We start from the raw sequence: 20,112 nt of genomic DNA, 5'->3' as shown, positions 1-20,112 counted from the left end.
CGAGCTGTTGAGCTAGGGGTCCTCTGAATACTGCCACGGACAATTCATTTATATTTATTAATTAAAGCCAACGTCTTCTTTAGCGACTTTACCACCACTTTTCTGTATCGGGTATGTTTTAAACCTCTTTTCTTGGTCGATCCTGGAGGTTGTGCACAGCCGCGCCTATAAAATACATCATTTTCAGGTTTGAGCTCTGTTATTGTGTCTTGTCGCACTTTCAATATTTAAATCTGAGAAGATGCATGGACTGTCGATGTATTGTTTCACGGCACTTGTTTGTGAACTGCAATTTTCAAAATTCTGAGGAGCACTTTTGTCAAGAATGTAAGACCAGGTACGAGCAACCTTAGTGATGGAATGGTGTGCAATATAACCCGCATACATCGCATGTCATATTACAAGGCCTGGTATATAGCATGCATATACCTGAATGTATGCGGAACCTCACGGTGACGCCGACGGTGACAACGTCGGCATAAATTCGCCTGTAGTGCCCATATAATTGCTATCGCAATAATAAAGAAGAGTTTCACCTCACTGCTGGCCAAGTCAAAGAACTATTTGTTGGTGAGAACGCAGACACTACAAAATGTATCTCTAGCCTCCACAGCTTTGCACGCGATGTATGAAACCAAGTACAATCGTTCAATTTAGCTCGACTTAATATTTTACTTAAGTGCCATTTCAAGGACGCCCCAGTTAAGAGCTCTGAATTTTCTTTGACCGCATGTGCTGACCGGCCCTTGGGGCACGTTCACACTGGGGAATCTGGCGTCTACAGCGAACGGAATTCTCCTGCCGCCGAAATTCGCGCCGGTCACACTGCTAGCCCACCGCGCCGCCGGAACGCGATACAGCGCCATCTGCGGTGTAAAGCGCTAACCTCCAAACAAGCGCCGGATATACCGGATGTGCCCGCAGCCTCGAAACTGCGCAGTTATCTCCGCTCGTGTAGAGTTCGCGTGGTTTTATTTTTGCGCCTCATCGCTGCAAGCAACGACAATGAACCCTGAGCAAGAAGAGGCAGTACTGCTAGGCTTGTTGGCAAGCACCTTTCTGGCGATGCATGACGCGCAGAAGCATTCGCAGAAGAGACGACGCCAGCGGCGATGGTGTGTTCATGCTGCTTTGCAAATGCGCGAAAAGCTTGGTCACGCCACCAAACTACTACCCCTTCTGCGAGATCGCGACGTGGAGTACTACAGAGAGTAAGTTCGGATGTATTGTTATTCGTGACAACAAATATTAAGTTTCGGACCAATTCGATCAGTATTTACGACGTCGCGACAGACACGACTGCGACAACGCGCGCGCGTCCGACTCGGCCGCCATCTTCGAAATTCTTACTCGCGCTCCGATTGGTCCGCGGTGAGGGAATCCGGCGGCAGCTGCCGCAAAAATTGGTCCGAGACCGATCGGCGCGGAAAGGGCTATTCCGGCGGATCTCGCCGCCGCCGAACTGGGTTCCGCGCCACTCCAGACGCCGAATGTCTCAGTGTGAACGCGCCCTTAAAGCAAGGGGCACGAACAGTTTTGCCTTCCGTGCCGGTATACGAATGTGGCCGCCGCCACCGGGAATCCAGCCTGTGACCTTGTGCTTAACACCAGAACCGCCGTGGCAGTTATACGCGCGAATGAAGAAGATTTGGGGTCAACTTGACAAATCGCAACCGAGAATAGTTCGGGTTCAGCGCATTTGGGCGGGCGCCACGTCCAAATGGGCAGAGCCCGAGCCACTTTGACCTATCACGGAAGGCTAATGGCCGACTTGGAATAAAAACAAATTGGAATAGTTTTACGTTATACCGATTTAGCATTTCTGCTATGCCCCAGTGTGCATACACTGGCGTGAGAGGAGCGAACAGTAAACGCGAAGCTAGGACGAGGCTCATTCAATGTCAGCTAAAGCTGTTTAATTCTTTCATTGATTCCTTCAAAACACAAAGGACAAACACCAACTGTTTTCACATCGAACGCCCCTGGAGGCGCCCTTTACCACTGAATAGTTCGGAGAGGCCAGGTATAGTGCCAGGGTAGTTTAATGCTGCGTAGCAGCAGCTGGCTCGCGTGCTGCGTCGCTAGAACATGTGGCCCCCTCGTACGAGAAGGCGGAGCGTGACGCGACGGCCGCTGGTTAAAAAAAGCCGTGGTGACGCTAAAGCTTCCTATCGCTGGCAATGCTCTGGCCTTCTGCCGAAACTGTCAATTTATTCGTTTATTTATTTTACTTGCGGAACACATCTTTTCCTATTATTTGAGTTCGCTTTATATAAAAGCAGGCAAACTGCGACTGATGAATGCACATGCAGAAGTGACGAAAGCCCTGTCATTTGCAGTTTTAATGTTTACACGAAGGACGCCGATCACGATGGCAATGTGACCACTGAATTGTATTGCCACGTGTATTCTGTTCTGGGTTTCACTTTTGTTTCTCATCTATTTACTTTATCCTGTGCTGTCCATGTTCAGCTTCTGATCCTGCGCAAGGCGTTTTCTCCTCACCAGATCGTTCCTATGTCACTGTTTCCGTGGCCACTTCTTGAGTGACGAAACCACCCTACGAGGTCATCGAGAGGCATGCGTATATAGTGAGTGCTACAATTGTCGTAATGACCACCGCTTGATGTGTAATGCACACTGACCCGTAGCAAATAGCGGTCGATCGTAAGCGACGTTGATCGATCCGACGAAAATCAAATTTCCTGTCCTTGTTTATTTATTTATTTTACCGTCAAGCGCCCAGAGCATTACAGAGGGGATTGGGGTACATAAATAGTAAACAAAATAGAAAATGCAATCGTATGTACAATTCTAATGACATCTACAATACACAGGACGAGACAATGTTAGGCTAATACAACAAAAGTAGGAATGGAGATACAATGCGAAGAACCGCGTTGAGAAAAAAAAAAAAAACACTTCATGCAGTCATCAGATAAGCGACTGTAAATGTTTGCACAAAATAGATCATCGGTCCGAAATGGAAACGATATCTGAGGGAAGGTGGCTCCAGTCACTGGACGTGCGTGGGACGAAAGAATAAAAAAGCGTTAGTGCGGCAAGTAGTAACGTGTACCTTATGATGGTGATCTTATGGTGGTGACCTTATGAATGTCATAGGTGTTGAGTTCGACTTTAACAGGCGAGTTATTCCGGTAAAGCTCCTTATGTTTGCCATCGCGTGGTGATGTCACAACTTGCTTGCATTCATTGTCGTTGCCACCTGATAACATGCCATGTGGTAACACGCTTCCTTGATTCAGCTGAATGACGGAAGTTGCAGGCCAAAGTAGCCGTTAAGCCGCAACCATGCCCACAGAACGTATGCAACCTGATAGCATACGACTTGCTTTGACGCGTCCATTTATGTGAACTCCGCCCGGTGCCCGCACTTAAATGCTGACTAAAATATGGTCCGTGGGGTTACTGCTTCATCCTGAACGCTTATATGTACCAGGTGTTTCTGCGAAGTCTTTCGGCTGTGGCAGATAGCACAGTTCTAGTCCTTGAGCTTGGCCACTCAAAGATGGTGGGAATTACTTGCACGAGAAATCGAAATGTCTAATGGACCAATGAACACAAAATTTTACTAATTACCTGTACACTAATTATTTTACGGCACACATTGTAAGTTACGAATTGCAGCCGGTGAGACTGCAAGGCATATCCCCTTAAAAAGAATTCTGTGGATGAAACCAATTTCGAGATATGTGCTATCAAACTTGTGGTAAAATACACTGTTGTTCCATTCACCTTTTTTTTTTTGTTTTCAGAACACCTTTTTATGTATTGAAGCACCAAAGTAACTGGACCGCCAATGTATTTGTTCGCAAAGTTCGGGAAATATTAACTGCTGTCATCCTGAGAATTGGTTTGTAAACAATTTGTGAATTGCAATACGTGCCGCAAGGTAATTATTAAAAACTGAATTTGTGAAATTTTGTTTGTCGGTTATGCATTTTGATTGTATGTGCAAATGATACCCTCCCCTTCCCCATTTTTGAGAAATCCACCTCAAGTATTAGAATTGTGCTATCTTACACAGGTTATTAAAAAAAAAGTGGTTAAAGTCTTCGCAGAAATACCCGGTATATAGAACCCACAACGGGTGATTGGATATTTTACCAACGCCAATAAGCTCTCCGACCTGACCTTATCTGACACGTGGTGTGTGTGTCACACATCATTGTGACACACCTGGTCAACGGTGTAACAGAAGCACAGAACAACATAGTAGACATAAGATTCCTTCGTCTCTTGGGTCAATTAAGGTACTTCATATGGTTTAAGTTTGAAGTCCTAGTTTGCGTTATTTTCTTAAATATGCAGCAAATGGCCACGCAGAAAAGATCGCGACGTAAACGTGTGACATTAAGACAAACTTACCACTAACGTGGCTGGTGTGAAGTATTTCCACATGATGGTCCAGAACAGTGTCCATGTGTAGGAGCGAGATCCGATCATTTTCTCGATGTCGCAGAGGAATTTCTCCGCGCCTATGGCAGACAGAAATGACACAGAGTATGAATAAGCCCACAGTAAAAAAAAAGTAACAAAAAACTTACACATTAAAATGACGCGTGACGAAGCATTATATTTTTATTGCTAATGCTGATCGCAATGCCGTACGTTTTGTAGTTGCATTTGGAAGTACCATTGTGACTTCAGTTTTTTTCCTTGTTCTTTTCCCCATCCTCCTTAGATAATTTCTGCCCAATTCGCCCCTCCTTCTTATGCACAGTGAGAAACAAATAAATCAAGCACTTCTTCAACGTTGCTAGCATTGCAGCACCAAAATATGAGATCTTTCTTTCCTTTTCTTTCTTTCTTTCTTTCTTTCTTTCTTTCTTTCTTTCCATTTCCACAGATGATGAGTGACCTTACTTATCTTCTTTCTCTATTTATTTACGTATAGGCAGCAGGTCAAAGTTTCTTACTTCAAAGCAGACGAGTCATTCTTGGTTGTTTTTTGCATCATTCGCTGCCTAATTAGGAATGCTAAAACGTCCTGCTCCAGCATAGCGCATTGAGATGACCACTTGCGCATAGACAACATATTGGCTTCATTCGCGTCTATCGGTATCCAAGTGAATTGAACCGGTCAGCGTACAAATACTGCAAGTGTTGATGCTCAAGTGTCTCTGACTTGCGTGGTACACGGCACATCGATGCAAATGAATCGCACTCGATTAGCATAGACCCTGCAAGCAGATGACCTGTTTTTAACTGAGCACTTCAGGCTAAACTGTGATAATTAGGTTTCCTGATTCTCTTCGTTTATGTACTTTTAATCTGAAACCGGAATATGAGGTAACAGAGGCAAGTGACAAGTTTTTCTGAAATACACTGCAACGTGCTTAATACTCTATCTATATTGAGCTTTGCAATGTTCCGTTATCCTGCGTGGTTTACTCCAAACATTATAAATTACGCCGGCAGCTCCTTTTAGTGTCGAGTAATGCATACGCGGTATATTATTGATTACGCTTACCATAGTGCCAGGCGATAAGTGTGCACTCTCCAATGGCAATGACTAGCACGGACAGACTTGCGGCGTACTTGTCGAATAGCTCCAGCCAGTGGACTCCAGCCTATTATTAAGATAGAAACCAAAACAAATAAATTCTTTTATTCGCTAGTAAACAAAACCTTACTCACAAGTGGAAAAGAAAAACAAAACAACAAAAATATATATGAAAATAAAAAATCTGAAGAGGTCGTTAAAAGTACGAATTGTTAATCCGTGGATGACCATGACTACGAAATACAACATAACTACAGATAAAGAACACACACGCGCACGCGCACACACACACACACACACACACACACACACACACACACACACACCCACACACACACACACACACACACACACACACACACACACACACACACACACACACACACACACACACACACACACACACACACACACACACACACACACACACACACACACACACACACACACACACACACACACACACACACACACACACACACACACACACACACACACACACACACACACACACACACACACCACCCACACAAACACACACACCCACACACACACACACAAACACACACACAACACACAACCCACAAACCACACACACACACACACACACCCACACACACACACCCACACACACACCACACACAACAGAAAAACACAATCAAACAGGTGTTGTACGGAACGGCATTCCAAGGAACTGCGTCCTGGAACTAGCTCCTTTTGGGAGGAACGAAGGAACGCCACCATTCCATTAAGGGTCGGTGGAACTGCAATGGTGACTCGTTAGGTTTACGAAGGAAAGGCAGAGGGAACGGCGTTCCTTCTGTAAATGTTCCACGGCACTGAACAGACGCACGCACGTACGCAGCACATCATGCAGGGCGGACGGGTGACCGCGTAAGGAGCAAAAAACTACCGCTTTCCTGTCACGAGATTATGGTGCATTTTTTTCGTGAGTTTTAACAGCGAAGCTGTTTAAGCTGGCCGTTATTCCGTTAGTCGTTCACAAGAAATGTGGGCCGATCCTGGCGGTAGTGCAGAAAGGGTCTAAGTGCAATGGCACATACCCCTGTGAACTAGCGAATCTGAGCCTGGCTAACTCTATCTAAGCATGGTTGGGACTACTTAAGCTTAGTCAGTCATCGACAGCCAATCAATAGCTAATCGATAATCGATCAATAATCAATAAATTCCGCAGAATGCTGGGGATGACTTGGCAGCTTAGCCCAAATACGTGGCCAATACCTTGCGATAGCCAATCATTAGCTAATCGATAATCGATCAATAATTAATCACTTCCGGAAAAGGCTGGGGATGACTTGGTAGTGCTTAGCCTAGCCCAAAAGCCAGGACTAGCTAGGTGCCCATCAGCTCCGCTGTCTTAATTCTTTAGCATTGTGCCTCCAGTGCACAATGCACGCAATTTTTTTTTTCTCTCAAAAGAATGCGCGAGCTCGTTGTCGCAAGTTGCTTAATCCCAAGATTTAAGCTATCATGGATCCCAGACAGTTTTACCAGAGACCAGGCGACCATCAACATAAGTACAGAGCTGGCTGCGGTGACCAAATCAACCAGCGAAGATTTTGCCACCTCGTCCGCGCCCGAAGAATTCTTCTCGTTCGAGAACCAAACCCTTCCAGCCGAGGCACAGGACGAGATGTCGCAGTACCTGCTGGTACCAGTTTACTACCCGCTGATGCAGATTAAGAGCTTCCAGGGACTGAACCAACGTTTCAAGAGGAACGTGTACAACACTTCAACAAAAGCATGGCTTTAGTTGTCGACTTACCCGTGTCGTGAATATTAGACCTCCGAAGTAGCCAAAGACTGATATTGCGAGAACCACAAGTGTCTTCTTTTCTCGAAGGCTCGGAAATCGGTCAAAGATTGCTGTTGACACGGTCTCTAGAAGAGCAAACTGCGAAACGGGAAGGGGGTTCAAGAATTAACGCAGATAAAGCAAGTGAGCAGTACATAAAATTACTCAGCAATAACTCCACAATGAGGCACCCAGGGCAGGTAGTGGCATCGTCAAAGAACTAATTATTAAAAAATTGCATCAGTTAATTGGCATCATAGATACATACATTAAACGCTTCTCACTTAATATTAGTAAACTATACATATAGTAATATATAATCAAGGGTAAACACACTACCGTCTGAATTCCCGTGCACGGCCAATGGCACCACACAAAGAACTGTCAGTAGTAGAAGGCCTAATCCTAATGAATCGTGCAGAGTACAGATGCCTTTGTATTATCACTACACTAGTCATTTGCGCGAGCACATTAGGACATTATGTATACATTTGTTAATTTACGAAGTTTAAGCTCAACGTATTTTTTTCTCGGTTACATTGTGTTAATAAGAGATACTACCTGCTTTATGATGACCTAATATTAAATCTTACTTTTAAAGCTAAACACGGAACTGATATATTCAAGAAGACTAGTGACACGACGCCACTGTAAAGGTCAGGAGCCCAATAGTGTGAGGTGGCAAGCGGAAAAGTTTGCAAAGTAAATCAACACCTCCTAATTCAGGTGAACCTTGAAGTTGGACTGATGAGCGCATTTCGGTGGAAGGGACAATAACAGCGTGACACAGGACAGATAAAGTACCACAAGAACACAGCGCCGACTATACGACGAGCAACCTCTGCAGCGGTAACAAAAAAAAATAAATAAAAAGAAAATAAGCAACGCGGAAGTGCAGTTGATACATGACTGACATGTCTGCTGTAGGCCAATTACTGATGTGTGTCACTGACTTAATGGCTGAGAAAAAAAGAAAAAGACCGATTTACAGCCATTTTCGTTCAGAAATATATCATGGTTCATGGTCGCTTTGCCGGGTGACCGTGAATGAGAAAGGGGAAGAGCGCGTTATACAAAATAAAGCCCGGTGTTCGGTTTCCTGTCATGCCCTTTGCGTCACATTTACAGGGTGTTTGAGCAAACACTTTCAAATATCTTTAAAGATTGCCTGTGGCAGATAGCACAATTCTAGTCCATGAGCCTGTCTACTCGAAGAGGCGGACATTACTTGCACAAAAAAAAAAAAAATTGAAATGAAATGCACAGTTGACTAATTAACAAACATTAAGTAATTACGTTTTTTAACTAATTACTTTATAGGACATATTGCAATTTACACATTCTAGTGGGTTTTACCCATTGGCAAGGCATACGTGTCCACTTGAAAATAATTGTGTGGATTACACCATTTACTAGATTTGCGCCGTCATACTTGCGTTAAAAATGCACTGTGACACTTACTTTCTTAACAAAACGCTGTTTTATGCACTGAAGCCAAAAAGTAACTGGAACGTCAATGTATTTCTTCGCAAAGTTCGGGAATTAGTATCACGAAACTGGTGCCATCCTGAGAATTCGTGCTACGTGGATCTGCCTTGCGAACTCCCCGGCTAGAATTTGTAAATTGCAATATGTGCCATAAGGTAATTAGCTAGAAGCTTAATTAGTGAATTTTGGTTAATTCATTGAATAATCATTTTAGTTTTTTGTGCAAGTAATGTCCGCCTCTTCGAGTAGACCAGCTCATGGACTAGAATTGCCGCTTTCCGCCACAGGTGATTTTCAAAAATTTTTGAAAGTGTTCGCTGAAACACCGGGTAAATAGCGCATTTCTTGCTCCCAAGCTCTTATCGAAACGTTTTGTATTGTGCAGTCTTCAGCAGATTGGCTTGTATGCTTACGAGTAATTAACTCAGCTTGATTGCTGCGCACTATGTTTACTTTTGCTCTATTATTGTACCTGGATTATCGTTGCACCTGAGAAACGGCTTCAGGACTCTTCGGCATGCCGTCATGTAGGTGAGCGCTTTCAGCCTAGCCTACTCTAGCAGCGTACACAACCATTTTGTATCTCAAATGTGTGCCTGGTTGCAGCTGTATTAAAGTAAGGAACTTTAAAACTCACTGTCCAATATATTTAATAAAAGCAAATAAACCACATGAATTTCAGGAAGTGGTGGAAAATGTACAACCTAGCAATGAATGAAAAGAAGCAACGGCGTTTGAAAGTGACGTGGCATAATATGAGCTGAGTGTCAAGTAGCCCTTCTACAACGTGTATCACACACGTCAACCACTGTTGTGCGGTCAGGAACAGATAGTAGCCACAATAGATAAGCGCTAGTCTGTCTAAAATCCGCATCGTGTTCTTGATGTTGAGTCCTTTTCAACATGGCTCCGCGTTGCGCTAATCTGTGTCTCTCCCTTTTCGTCTTCATCTGTGTTGCAAGCAGTATCCTTTACGTAGCACTGTGAACCAACCAGCCCAGCAACAAGCTTTGTTGCACGATCGTAGACGCGAACAACCACGGGAAAGAGTGTACCGACCAGGGGTAACGAAAGAAAACCTGACATCCTTCGCAGCTTTGTCACATAGCGAGATACTGACTACTGTAATCCAAACTTTGCGTTCGTCAACCTTCTGCTGTGCGTCTAAGGAACGAGGAAATTAATTATTGTTTTCGACAGAACTGCAGTTGGTGAACTTTTGCTGATGGATGAACGCGCAAGTAGATCCTAAATCGTTCGGTCACAGCTCCACAAGGAACGCATTCTGCTTTCCGACACCAAGTAAACGTGCGATCTCAGTCGCCCCCTGGGTGGGGTGGAAAGAAGCGGCTACGGTACCTGACTGTCGAGGCCGAGTGTGAGCAGCATGAAGAAGAAGAGGAAGGCCCAGAGGGGCGCGACCGGCAGTCGGGCCACAACTTCGGGGTAGACGATGAAGGCGAGGCCGGCGCCCTGGTCCACGACGTGCTCCACTTCGACGTTCAGCTCGTGCGCCAGGTACCCGATCACCGAGAAGATCACGAAGCCGGCAAAAATGCTCGTGAGCACGTTGCTCACGGACACAATCAGGGAGTCCCTGAAATCGGAAGGTCAGTCAGATGTTACATAGCGGTTGCAGCAAGAATAAAACAGCTTTTAGTTATGTTTTTTACTTTGTTCAGATTTTTTTTTGGCGCTCGTTGACAAATTGAAGTAGCAAAGTTTGCAGACACTGAATGGCGTTATAGCCAATAGCTAGGGGCCGTTCAAAAACAAAAACAAATTGGCAGAAATATAAGTAAGTATTCAACGAACCCATTGAGTGCATGCTTAGGTAAGCACAAATTAATCATAATTTAATATATGCACAAAAAAACTAAACATGCATGATGACAACTAAAATAAGGAGGTAGGAGGGGGGGGGGGGGCGCCGCCAATACGCGTACAAAACCTCGCTCACAATTATAACTTCGTTGCATTGGAAAAAAAGAATGCAAGCCCGGCCAGAACACGTAGTAATACGTTTAAAAGAAACAAAAGTACATTTTTAAGCACATATACGTACCTACATATTCATAGGCACGCACATGAAATGCCAATTTTCGGAATTATTACGTGGATACATTCTGAAAATAACTTTTTTTTAACCCACGTGATATATCTTTGCCATGCTTCATTTAATTTTGTATGTATGTTGTTAAACAGTTTTACAGCAATAAACTTAATCAACATCTGGCTTACTTATATTTCTCGCACTGATATAGTAATGTTACCGTTAATTTACTCCCGCGTTAGGAGAGCCGGCACACGAAGCAGAGATAAATAAAATCGATGGTTGCTTATGACTATGTTCACGCATTTTTCCATGCATAATTCGCATAAGCCGTCAAAAGGGAGCATTAGTAGCTTGTCAAAAATAGGCTTGCTAATCTGATTTTGCTGCGAGAAGTTCATGGTAAATGGGCGTACTATGTAGGCTGATCCTCACACATAAATGGAAAGGCAGTTACTTATCGATTTTATTGATCGGTGCGTTTATTGGGCCATGAAGAGAACAAAAATAGTAACGCAGAACAACGAGTTGATGTGTAGGAAGTAAACTGCAAAACTGTCAGAACATGACTTGCGAATTTAAAATTCGTGTGACGAAGGGAGGGAAGATCGAATAGTTAAGTAAAAATAGCCAAGTATACCAGTGTGCACGCCGACCGATTAGTGCTGAGTAGCATCGATTATGTAAATTTCACTGGACATTGACGCACACAAATACTCGCTTGAAGTAATGCGCGACTCATACTCATTCAAAAAAAAAAAAACCAGAATACCGCCGTTCGTGAATGTCTGAATACATGCACTTCTTTTTTTTCTTCCCTTTTTTGCTATTCCCCAAGTGAGAGCTTGCAGCCACGCCGGCTTGTAACACTCTTCGCGCTATATTGCACACAGCACCGACCTTCGTTTAACTTCACTGCACTTTTTCAAGTTCTGTTGAGAAAGTGCCTTCAATTTTCCAAATTTGTGGTCTCACTTTAGGTCCCGATCACGGTACGCGGTGTTCATTTTGCGTCTTCGATATTTGCATCCCTGGTGTCATTTCTACATCGTAGGCTGTGTTTGCCATTGCGCATTCATAATCGCGGTAGCGGCGACTATGGTATTTGCTCTGTCTGTTCCCATAATGTGAGCGCGTCTTGTAAAAAAAAAAAAAAAAAAATGACGCTACCGCGGTTTTTTTTTTCTGCACTGCTGTAGCGTAATAGCTGAATGTCCTGATATTCTCCACTTGCACTGGATGACGAAAATGCAAACGGGAACAGGCATACGCCCCGATTCGGAGAGCATTTTCATTTTTTTTCACCGCATCAATGAAAGCTGTAACTCACTTGTAACAGTCGTTATGAAACTTGTTGTAAGACGACAGTGTGATGAGTCCGCCCCAGGCTGGACTCAGAGCGAAAAATATCTGCACCGCCGCATCTCCCCAGACCTGAGAGCAAAGAATAACTACGGTTAAACTTCGCTTCGTCTTCATCAGAAACAGCATATAGAGACGAATAAAGAGACACTGAAGAAAAACAGCAAGTTTGTATTGATAAAGTATTCTATTATCGTGAATTTCACGGTAATAGCAGGGTCCTTCAATACTTTCTTTTTATTGAAGGACCCTGGTAATAGGCTGATGATTTGATGAAAGAAGATGTAGGTCAAAGTACTGTATTTCGAATTCCGAGCCGAAACCATTGCGCCGGCATGTCAATGCGACGTCATAAATAAAAAAATATAAGTATATGTATTTAAGCCGTTACGAGCCAGTGAATGTTTTTCAAGCTTGCCAAGTTTTGTCTTTGGTTGTTTAAGAGCACAGTGTACCTCATCTTTAACTAACCTTCTTTAGCGAATAAAATGTATGAAAAAAAGATATACGCGTAGGTATCCATTATTTCCACTTATGAATTTTCCACGCTGATGACAAACCCAATCTTGCGCTTACCTGCGGGGTAAGTAGTAGCCTCCAGTTGGGCGTGACGTAGAACATGATTCCCTCATAGGCACCGGGCAAGGTAACACCGCGGAAAAACAATATCACCAGCACCACGTAAGGAAAGAGGGCAGTAAAGTACACCACCTGCGTAAAAAAAAATAAAAATAGAGAACTCAAATTAGGAACAGTAAACGGAAGAACAGAGATAAAGTGGCAGTTAAATTTCGCCCGAGGACGAATCGTTGAAGGCGATCGCAAGGTTTAGTATTGCGCTGTAGGCGTCTCAGAACACTGTAGTACGCGTCTCAGAATAAAGAGGAAACGAAATGAAGAAAGGGGCAGGTCAGCAGTACATGAAATTGCTTTCGATTTATGGCCCCCTCCTCTTCCCCAAGGTGCCGAGCCGTGCTCCCTAAAGGGTTGCAGAAAATAGCGCCTCTTCAACTCTACAATCACTCTCTCTAAATCCCGAAACGAAGAACGAACAACAGGAAGCCGAAATATAAAGACGGGGGAAAGAGAAGCGCGATGCATTTGATAGAAAACTGAACCTGGTCAGATTCGAAGCACCAAGAGCCACTCGTGCGTGCGCGGCAACCTGGTCGCTTGTCTTTAGATATGACTGAATAAGACCGCCGAACTCTAACAATGCACCACATTTGAGTTGATTTGGGTACAGTTATAACGTGGCGACTCTCGAGCTCTGAGCAAACGCTAGGAACGGGGAAAAAAAGGAGAGATCGGGCAAGAGCGCGCACTCACTTTTCCCGAGGACTGGACGCCTTTGCAGAGGCATAGGAAGACAATGATCCAGGCAAGTAGCAAGCACAAGGCCAAAGGCCACCGTATCTCGCCCGTTTCTCGTATACTGGGAGACTCGCCGAGCACGAAGAACCTGCAAAGGTGGGACAGGGTATAAGCACGGCAGTGTGAAAGGGTGTCGATTTCTAGTTGCTGGCACTCTTGAAGCAGTGCGTTTGCAATTACTTAGTTTCTGCCCTTATGAATGTCCGAGATTTAATTAATTGATTGGATTATTTTGGTTTAACGATGATGATGATTTCCAGTGGCCTACTCTTTAAATCGGCGTCGTAACAAATGGTCACCTAGCCTACTTAAGCTACTTACGTGCTACCATATCGTAATCTAGCACTGCACCTATCTGCTACATCTCGTAAAGTTACGTATGCCTTGCCTATGCCTTTGGCGATCACGTCCGTATCTCTTCCTTAATTTATTATCCCTCACAATACTCTATACTTTCCTTTTTCCCTATTTTTTGGCCTAAACGAGATCTTATTGTTCGATCCCTATGGTTAATGGTTAGGTAGGACGCCAGAAGTTACCAGGGCCCCTATTTGAGACGCTATGATTGAGGGCTTTGAAATAATTTCGATCACCCGGGGTTGTTTACGCACGCTCAAAAGCCTTTCCTTTTAAAAAAGATTCTAGTGGATATTTATGCCTTACCTGAAGTATTCAGCCGATGGCGTTCGCTTTGCCATGTTCTTTACAAGCGCTGATATATTCAGTTCTTGGGCCATACTTTGGTTGAAGCAGGTCTGGTTGTAGTAGGATCCGTTGATCCTGAAGCACGCGTCGGCGTCCTCGTACTGATAACAAGCTGGAAATAACGACAGAACACGGAGACATCAAGAGGCAGCCTCATCAAAACCTCGTCGTGTGCAACATTGACGCCATATTTTTTACCGAATAAGAGCTTACAAGAGAAAGAAAGAAAGCCCGAAAAACGCAAAGCAAGTGGGACGCGATTCTCTGACGCACATGCACTGCCGCGGATACACGCTGATTCAGACAGACACGGTATTTTCGTGTCTCAGCACACTCGAGGTATTCCCTAAACTCAAATTTTAACAGACCGCGTGCCAAAGCACTTACATCAGAGTATACCCTGTCTTGACAACACATTGTTTAGCCTGTCTCATCGGCAGGGCCCCTAGACACGGTGACGAAGGCTCACGATAGCAATGCTGACATCATCATGTCGGCGTTCGAACGCTATACACAGTCTCTGTCTCGGTACCCTTGATATTCTTCTGCGAGTTCACATAAAATATGCAAGTCTTAACAATAGAAAAATATAAGCCAGTCAGGAAACAAGGAACTACAAAGTTGAAAGCTTCTAGTAGATGTGCAAATCAGCAAGGGTCCGATCAAAACGTTTACGGAGAGGAATAGTCAGAACGTTGGTACCCTAACTTAGGACTACGAAGAAAGTTACTTAATGGTAATGTATTAAAAAAAAAAGACAATGCCGCGGAGCTACATGAAAGGGAGGTTCCATTTTCGATTATAGATCTTGTAGTCACAGAAGTGTAGAATTAGCTCGCGGCATAAACCATGGTTTTATAGAACACAGGTGCTGTTGTTCAATGAGTATCTGTTAGTGTTTATCGCAGGGGAACCTTGTTAAAAGCCAGCGGATGTTACGTTACAGAACACACGCTGTGAGTGTAGATCACTGGAAATATTTTTTTCCTGTCAGGAAAGATTGTTCAGAGGGCGTTAATAATTCGAGCATGGATCTTGCATGTACCCCGATTGAACACGTTTTCCTAATCACAGCAATGCGAAAAACAAACGTTGGTGTACAATGTATGTGCGCCACAGACTAACTGTACGCGCAAGTAACAGGGTACTTTGTACCACTGTAACCAACAAAATTCTTTGTCATAACACTATCAACGGAATGCACGAAGAGCACCTGTAATTTCTCCTTCTTGTTCCCTCGTTTTGCACCTTGACGTTTCAAACACTGACTATGTCGCAATACCTGGCTGGCATTACGGTTGACTGTTTTCACACATTATACTATCACCCCCAGCAAGCACTGACGAAACTGTCATACCTGGAGTGCACCAATCCGGGTCGCACTTTTCCCAAGGCAGCGTTTTGGACCAGGATGCGAACATATAGAACAGCGTCCAGGCGATGATCAGGTTGTAGTAGAGCATAACGATGCCGGACACAATCACCATACCGTAGCCTAGACCTGCAATGTAAACGCGGAGTTACTTGTTGAACATTGCGCTGCAACAGTTTTCTGCCTGTGAAGGCCGGCAAAAACTTGTTACCCATGTCCCTAAACAATTTAATCTCAGTCTAATGCAAAGCGAAGGGAGTACATTGCTTATTAAGAAAGCGGCCTAAACTACTGGTGTACATTGGAGCATAAGCAGCCAAGTGGAGCTGTTTTCTCCAGTTTACACATGACAATGTTGCAGCCACTAGATCAGGGTACTTTCTTGCTAAAGGTATAAAGCAAGCAGCAATGTTATTAGCAGCTTACGCAAAAAAATGTGCACTCAGGTTGGGGCTACTCGCATTGTTGGAGGGGCTAAATGCAATAGGCCGATTGCAATCAACGCCCTGCCATTTACGGAGAATAAGTTCCCGTACATCTCAATTGCTCTGGGAACTCCTGAGTATTCCAGTGCGGATGTCAACTTCAAAACCGGCTTACACGTACAGCTGGTTAGGAGACCAAAAGCAGGGCGGCAACAAGGCAAAGTAGGGAGCTAGGTGTTTAATCCAAGGCGCCAAAAGAAAAAAAAAGAAGCAAATAAAAAGCCGGCACAAAGAACGAGTCATCGTTACCGGTGGCGAGAAATGAACGATGCGCCACGTACCATGGAAGAGAGGGCAGAAGCGCTCAAAGATGGCGATGGGCCCCAGACTAGAGTACTGCCCGAAGGACAGCTCCATGAACATGAGCGGAAGTCCCGCAAGGATCATCATCACAAAGAACGGGATCAGGAAGGCCCCTGCAACAGCGATAAAAAAAAGAATAAATGCAGGGCTCCAGCGGTAGGTCATCAAGTCCTCCCCTATCTCTGTCTCTGGGGACACGGGCACTCTCGAAGAAATGCGCGCATCAACGCTCGCGTCGCTGAAGTCTCATCCCCTTTACCCTATCAGAATAACGCACGAAGAACCAGAGGAAGTGTCTCCACATGCGCATCGAAGACGATGCGGTCAAGGTCGCGCGCCTACAAACTAGCGAGGACCGAATGTCCGTGTATCCTTCCGCATCACAAGACAATGTTGAGATGGGATGCGGAATAACATTAAGCGTTGGGTCTGTCGGCGTGTGCGGCATCTCGTTCGCACTGCAATGCAACAGATATATACATCAGGCGAAAGAAAAGTACCAGGGAGTTCGCATATCCTTATCTCCCCTTCAGTGATCCTTTTACCGGCTCGAGAGCTCGCCTCAATTTAAGAGACAACCCCCCCCCCCCCCCCTCCTTCTCCCCAACTTTTTCCACGATTCGTACCACGAATAAAAAGATAGCGTTTCTCGAGCGTGACAACGGCCCGAAAGTATTGATTATCACTCGCGTATGCGGTAAGGCCCTATCTAAGGAAATCACTCGTGCTCAACATGATTTTTTTTTCAAATCTAGCGCTATGCACACTCTTTGTATATGCGCAATGAATACCAGCAAAAAGTTGTCTCTTGTGGCCGTGAACTCTTCCTCTTATATTTCCTTGCCGTACTTGCGCTCCTTTTTTTTATTATTATTATTATTATTATTATTATTATTATTATTATTATTATTATTATTATTATTATTATTATTATTATTATTATTATTATTTGCTTTGAAACCACTTGAGAGGAGTACGCGGATTGCAAGCATCGCCCCTGCGTTTACAGAAGCAGCTCTCATGAGTCGTTGTGGCTCTCGTTGTGTTTGTCTGCGCGCAGCAGCGGCAGCACTAAATAACTGTGATAACCATGCTACAATGAAAACAATAACATAAGATAAATATATTCAAATAAACCAAGTATCGGCAAGCTTCCGGGAAACACTCCACTATATCATCGTTGTCGGCCAACTAACGTGTCGCTGGCACCATGAGTAACACTGTGAATAATTTTTTTACAATACGTTAATTACTCCACGCCTTGATATGGCTATACCTGTATGACTGTTCTTGTTTAAGCTGAATATTTGCACCTCACAGAGGTGTAAAGGTGAGAAATATCATTAACGGGCACCATTAAGAAATACTATACCACTTATTGCCAGTTAAATCTTCTATCAACACTGAATCTGTGTATGTCAAACAGAAGAATGTTGTTTATCAACAAAGATAACAAATATTTCGCGCCAATTCACGGTGCCGATGCTGTGAAAGCGAAGCCGCGGATATTACGTTATTTTAGCATAATATGGCCTTCTCTACTGCCGGCAAAGCACACAATAGATTCCAGGCTAATGTTTTTGCTGGCCCTTCAAACGCATGCAGTGTAACTTTTCATTATTCACAAACTATTAAACAGCGTAATTTGCATGCAAATGTACCCTATGAGATACTCTAAGTGTCTACGACGTCAGGAGGGGAGGTGATGAGACCTGGTGCAGGTCTTTCAAGGTCGCATCGCCACTTGTCTTTATTAGTCGTCAATTTTTGCGAGGTTACCGGTTTTAACGGCCTCAAATCTGATGAGGTCCGGTTAGTTTCGTAATAGAGAAGCGAACTAGATAGATACATCAACACAAACTAAGACGCCGAGCTTTTCTTTTTTCTCGTCAAGCATCAAGAAGCCCACCTTGCCCCAGTAGTATTCTGTCAACTCTCTTGGCTGACATGCTATTTTCGACTATTCATTACTTTTTGCTTAAATGAAGGTATAAAGCTCTAAACCATAGAAAAAGCATTGACGGGCCTCATATCTTCCTGAATAATTTATTGTAGCAGCTTTCCTAGAGCCAGTTTCGATTTCGTTTTACGAAACAATATATTCCAGGGAAACGAAACCGAAACTCGCTCTAGGAAAGCTGTTATAATAAATTATTTAGGAAGCTATGAGGCCTGTCACAATTTTTCTATGGTTTCGATCTTTAGGACCTTCGTTTCACGCAAAAAAATGGTGTGTTTTAGTTTAGGTTAACCCTGGTTGATAGCGAAAGCTTCACTGCCCTGGCTAGGCCCATTGTCGAGTTGTGGCCGAGGTGTGGTTTCGCAATGATATACAGACATGTTTGCAATGAATGCAGTGTTTATTAATTTTTATGTCTATGAAGACACTGCGGTGATCAGTAAAGTAGTGAGACTTGGTTGCAGCTCACAGCCGGGCCCAACTCTACTCCGGCAACGGCGGCAATGTCTCCTTTTAGGGCTCGACGTAGCGTGAACGCGCGAACATGTTATGTCACGTTGGCGGGAACAACAGCGGCTATAGTTCGACCGATGGTTCGACGTACTGGCGCCGCCAACGTAAGCGGACGCGCGGCCAATGCGTTCCGATGCTCCCGGCGTCTGATGATGCCCGCCCGCCTGCCCGCCCGCGCACACGCACACACACAAACACACGTTCACACACACACACGCACAAACATACGTTCACACACACACACGCACAAACATACGTTCACACACACACACACGTTCACACACACACACACACACGTTCACACACACACACACACGCACAACATACGTTCACACACACACACACACACACACACACACACACACACACACACACACACACACACACACGCACACACGCACACACGCACACGCAAACACACACAACACGCAAACACACACAAACACGCAAACACACACAAACACACACAGACAAAGATACAAAAGCACACAAGCACACACCCACACACACGCACACGCACATGCACGCGCACACGCGCGCACACGCACGCACGCAGCGCACGCACACACACACGCACACGCACATGCACGCGCACACGCGCACACACGCACGCACGCGCACGCGCACACACACGCACACACACACACACACACACACGCACCGATAACGTTGGACAATAAACGCGCCTTAATGCTCTCTTGTGGCTTCACTTCTAGCTCTCAAGGTGAAAACTGCTGAGTCGCCGACGGCTGCCCAAGGTAGCGTAAAGAAACTTTCGGCTTCAAAAGAATAAATAGTCGGAAATATCATGTCAGCGCCCCTTGTAAAGTTTTAATCGGCCGCTCGCTCGCTCGTCGGCGTTGTGCACGATCACGCGCCCACTCACCGCCTCCGTTGCTGTAGACGAGGTATGGAAACCTCCAGACGTTTCCGAGGCCGACCGAGTACCCCAGCAGGGAGAGTATGAAGTCGAAGCGGCCGGTCCAAGTGCCGCGTTCGACGTACTCGCCGTCCGAGCCCCGCTCCTCGTCCTCGCCTCCCCGCGGGGACAAGGGAACCTGGGAGCTGACCCGTGGAAACTCCTGCTCCATGTCATTCTGCAGGGGAGAGAGAAGGCGGGAGTCAGTCGCCATAAGGGTTACCCGGGTAAAGGT

General features: G+C 44.8%; 1 protein-coding gene across 3 annotated transcripts in view; it reads right to left on the bottom strand.

Annotated features, from left to right (window-relative positions):
* Positions 1 to 20,112, bottom strand: part of LOC119450314 (sodium- and chloride-dependent glycine transporter 1) — a 122,902-nt gene that overhangs the window by 12,133 nt on the left and 90,657 nt on the right. For all 3 annotated transcript variants that reach the window (XM_037713739.2, XM_037713738.2, XM_037713740.2), the window contains exons 2-12: positions 19,845 to 20,055; positions 16,464 to 16,598; positions 15,683 to 15,826; positions 14,284 to 14,437; positions 13,576 to 13,708; positions 12,823 to 12,957; positions 12,215 to 12,318; positions 10,191 to 10,428; positions 7,314 to 7,442; positions 5,495 to 5,594; positions 4,390 to 4,499 (exon numbers count right to left, since the gene is read on the bottom strand). In XM_037713739.2, coding sequence (XP_037569667.1) covers positions 4,390 to 4,499; positions 5,495 to 5,594; positions 7,314 to 7,442; positions 10,191 to 10,428; positions 12,215 to 12,318; positions 12,823 to 12,957; positions 13,576 to 13,708; positions 14,284 to 14,437; positions 15,683 to 15,826; positions 16,464 to 16,598; positions 19,845 to 20,055 — 1,593 coding nt within the window. The remainder of the gene's footprint in view (positions 1 to 4,389; positions 4,500 to 5,494; positions 5,595 to 7,313; positions 7,443 to 10,190; positions 10,429 to 12,214; positions 12,319 to 12,822; positions 12,958 to 13,575; positions 13,709 to 14,283; positions 14,438 to 15,682; positions 15,827 to 16,463; positions 16,599 to 19,844; positions 20,056 to 20,112) is intronic.

Source organism: Dermacentor silvarum, chromosome 4, assembly GCF_013339745.2.
Source record: "Dermacentor silvarum isolate Dsil-2018 chromosome 4, BIME_Dsil_1.4, whole genome shotgun sequence".
NCBI classification, from domain to species: Eukaryota; Metazoa; Arthropoda; class Arachnida; order Ixodida; family Ixodidae; genus Dermacentor; species Dermacentor silvarum.
The sequence above is the reverse complement of the archived record's forward strand: the minus strand, read 5'-3'. Positions and strand labels throughout refer to the sequence as shown.